This window comes from Antrostomus carolinensis, unplaced genomic scaffold, assembly GCF_000700745.2.
Source record: "Antrostomus carolinensis isolate BGI_N321 unplaced genomic scaffold, ASM70074v2 scaffold13929, whole genome shotgun sequence".
In the NCBI taxonomy this organism is placed as follows: Eukaryota; Metazoa; Chordata; class Aves; order Caprimulgiformes; family Caprimulgidae; genus Antrostomus; species Antrostomus carolinensis.
Genome location: NW_010336516.1, coordinates 24,456 through 27,809, shown reverse-complemented (window position 1 = coordinate 27,809; position 3,354 = coordinate 24,456). Strand labels below are relative to the sequence as shown.

General features: G+C 55.5%; 1 protein-coding gene across 1 annotated transcript in view; it reads right to left on the bottom strand.

Annotated features, from left to right (window-relative positions):
- Nucleotides 1-6: 6 nt before the first annotated feature.
- The window catches only part of NPLOC4 (NPL4 homolog, ubiquitin recognition factor), a gene marked incomplete at its 3' end in the record, with an annotated part of 25,663 nt that continues 22,315 nt past the window's right edge, over nucleotides 7-3,354 (bottom strand). The window contains exons 13-15 of the mRNA XM_010174891.2: nucleotides 2,143-2,238; nucleotides 1,021-1,137; nucleotides 7-18 (exon numbers count right to left, since the gene is read on the bottom strand). Of these exons, the coding sequence (XP_010173193.2) occupies nucleotides 7-18; nucleotides 1,021-1,137; nucleotides 2,143-2,238 (225 nt within the window). The remainder of the gene's footprint in view (nucleotides 19-1,020; nucleotides 1,138-2,142; nucleotides 2,239-3,354) is intronic.

Here is a 3,354-nt window from a genome sequence, read left to right as displayed (position 1 = left end):
CAACAAACTGATGCTGTCCTGGAAACCATCATCAGAGGGAAATCAGCGGGGGACACTCCTCCAACACCCAGGCTGGAGCTGTGACCAAGGAATTGTCTCCCTGTCCTCCTCCTCCACCAGCCACAGCAAGACAGAGCTGTGCCTCTGAGCAGCTGCCCCTTTGGGTTGCCCCAGCGAGGCTGACGGGCAGGGAAGCAAGATGCAGTTTATCCCTTTACTCAGACACACCCCAAACCCCAAATCCTTCCCTTTCCTCTGCCTGGAGGAGGTTATCACCTCACCAGGCTGCCCTGTGTGGGACAGTGTGCCAGCACCATGGGCTGATCCTGATTCCTGGGGTGCAAACCCATCGTGCTGGGGCACAAACCCACCATGCCAGGGCACACCAGCACCCAGCCTGATCTCCAGCTGCCCAGGGGCAGCCCGGCTGCCCGGCACATGCGCGGTCCCCCGCGCCCTCGAAGCCTCTGGCAAACACATGGCCCTTTTCCTTGGCGTGCTGCTGAGCGCCGGGAAGGTCCAGTGGTGCAGATGGGAAGCGGGGGCCTGGGCAGCTGCCAAGCCCTCAGTGCCCGGCCAAAAGAGGCAGAGCTGCACAGCCAGGAAGTCGTTGGCCTCACTGAGATTTGGGGGCTCTGATCTCGTTATCATTCCAACAGGAATTTCTGATTCTGAGATATTTTTTTGTTTAAATGTTTCCAGCTCTCAGAGCTGTAGCCAAGTTGGCTCTGTCTGGTCTGTGACCGTGCTAACAACCACCACCCCCTCGCTGCTCTGAGCTCTTGGTCTAGTCAGGGCCTTTGGTTTCACTTTTTAAAACCTTTTACCAACAGCTCAGCCTGGAAGAAGATGTGTTGGTCCAGCTGTATGACCTGCCCTGCACAGGAACCCAGCCAGGGGACCTGCCTGGGGGTGGCAGGCTGGGTCTGTCACCTCCACATGGGCAAGTGACACCCCAGGAGGAGCTCAGGGCCCTGGGGACAGTGATGCTGACACAACCCTTTCCTCCCCGTTACGTACCCGCAGAGGCATGACCTCATTCGTGACCAGGAAGAGGAGCAGATGGAAATCAGAAATGATGTCTAGGAAAACAGAGGAAGTATTTTGGGACAGGTACGTGGCCAAGCTGTGGAAATCCTGCAGAGAGGGGAAAGCAATAATGAGGAGTCACTTCCCTGCCACGTGACGACTTTATTTTCCTATCTGGATCCACTAACTGTAGCGCTCCTGTCTCTTTTGGGCATCAGCTGTGCAGAAACCCTCCCGAAATCAGATCCCAGGCTGGCTGAGTTGCAGCTCACAACTTCCAGAGAACAAGATCTTTGTGTCCACACCAGCTCCCCTGTCCAAACACCTGAACACCCCCCAGCGCATATGGAGCGGATCCCAGACCCCGGAGATGCTGAGCAGAGGCCAGTCAGCTCAGCTCAAAGCCCAGTCCCCGAGGAAAAGCAGCAGGTGAGGAGAAAGCAGCTGCTTCTTCCTCATCCTCTCCCCTTTCTCTGCTCTTGAAGCCAGGGTGTCCTCAGAAACGAGGACCAAAGCGGTCTGTGAGCAGCTGACTCTGCGGCAGAGCCACAGCGGGCAGCGACCCTTCCCTCATGGTGACTTCTGGAGGAAGCCGTGGACATTTCTGGCACAGCCTCCTTAGAGAAACAAGCTGTTGCTGCTTTAAAGCGACTCGAGCTGTCCAGCAGCTGCCTCTGCTCAAGGCTATGGGCCTCTTGCAGGAAAAAAAAAAGTCTCTGTATTTTAAAAATCAATCCAGGATGAGAAGTCAGCACTCTCGGAGCTGGAGCAACAGAGTGCAGGGACCTGCCCGTTCCCTGACTGCAGGGAGAAGCGGGTCCTGCACTGTCACCATGGGGCTGGAGCCCCTCGAGCTCTTTGGTGCTGCTGGAGGTGGCAGCCCTGGCACAGAGCGAGGAGCCCTGGTCCCTGTCACTGAGCGAGGTGTCCAGCAAGCTGATTGCCATGCAGACACTGCTCCGTGCAGGAAGGTGCTTGGCAAGAGCTGGAGTGACCCACGAAGGGTGATTTGAGGGCACAAGTGCAGCTGCCCCTTTGCAGATGTGAGTGAGTGCCAGGGAGGCAGCTGAGCTGTCTGCATGGAGCACGGTTCTGGTACGAATCGCTCCTTACCTGAGTTTCTCCCAGCACATCCCGGTTCTCGATGGGGAATGGATTTTGAGAAATAGAAAAAGTGTAGACTGGATCCTTGGGGAAAGTTGTGGTGATCTAAAAATCCAAGAAAAGATGATCAGAGAGCTGACAGCAGGAGAAACAAGTGGGATATTGGGAAACAAAGCTCCTGATATCTGAGAGCAGCCACAGCTACACGTTAGAGCTCAGCCAGGAAGACAACAAGGCAGTTCCAGCAGGGATCTTCTGCTGGCTCTTCACATTCACAGTGATATTCCATCAGCACACCCCTGAGCTCCTGGCAATGGTTTCTAACGAAGCTGGAGGGAAATGTACCAAGCTCAGTCGTGCTGAGAGCACAGCACAATGCTGTGGAGAGAATCCCTCCCTGCAAAGGTCACCGGGACACAGCGGCTCCCAGCACAGCTCTGCCCCGTGCCAGGCAGTGGCTGCTGGGGGTGTCACCCTGGGGGTGTCACCCTGGGGTTCACCTTAACACCAAGGGGTGGCAGGGGAGAGCACACAGCCCCCGTGCCTGGCCATGGGGTAGTGCTGCTCCATTCAGGGCTGGAATGGGTGCTGAGAAAATACCTTTGTACTTCATTGAACAGAGTCACCCCACGCTCTGGCTGCACTAACCCTGCCTCCCCCCTGCACCCTGGGCCAAAGGGATGGGGAACGGGGTAATCAAACATTGTGCCCGTGTTACTGAGCTCACAGACCAGCGTTTGGGTCAGCTACTGACATTTAAACCAGTCCTGATTCTGGTGGCTTTAAAGCTCTGGTGTCAGTTACTGACTGCTGGGCTCTGTCATCGAGGCCCTTTGTAAGCAGAGCTGCAGAGATACCTGCCAGGACAGCATTCACTGGAATAATGCCTTCAAAAAAAGAGACAAAACAAGATGGTTCAGCAATGCAGCTTTCCAGCCTACTCCTAAATGTATGTTCCATCAATCTGTTTTCATCTTAATTACACCCCAGGTAGCCTGGAAACAGATGCCTTTTACTACTTTGAGTAATAAATCCGCTGCAGCGCTGCCGACTGGCACGGGGTGTCCGAGGGATCCGCACAACAAGCCCGTTGTTCTGGATGTGACATTCCTCTGGGAGAGTCACGTCGCAGCCTCAGCCCCAGTGCTGCTCTGATAAGTGATACACAGAGCAGATAGTGAACAGGGCGGGGGGGAGAAGGACAAGCCAGGGGGAACCTCC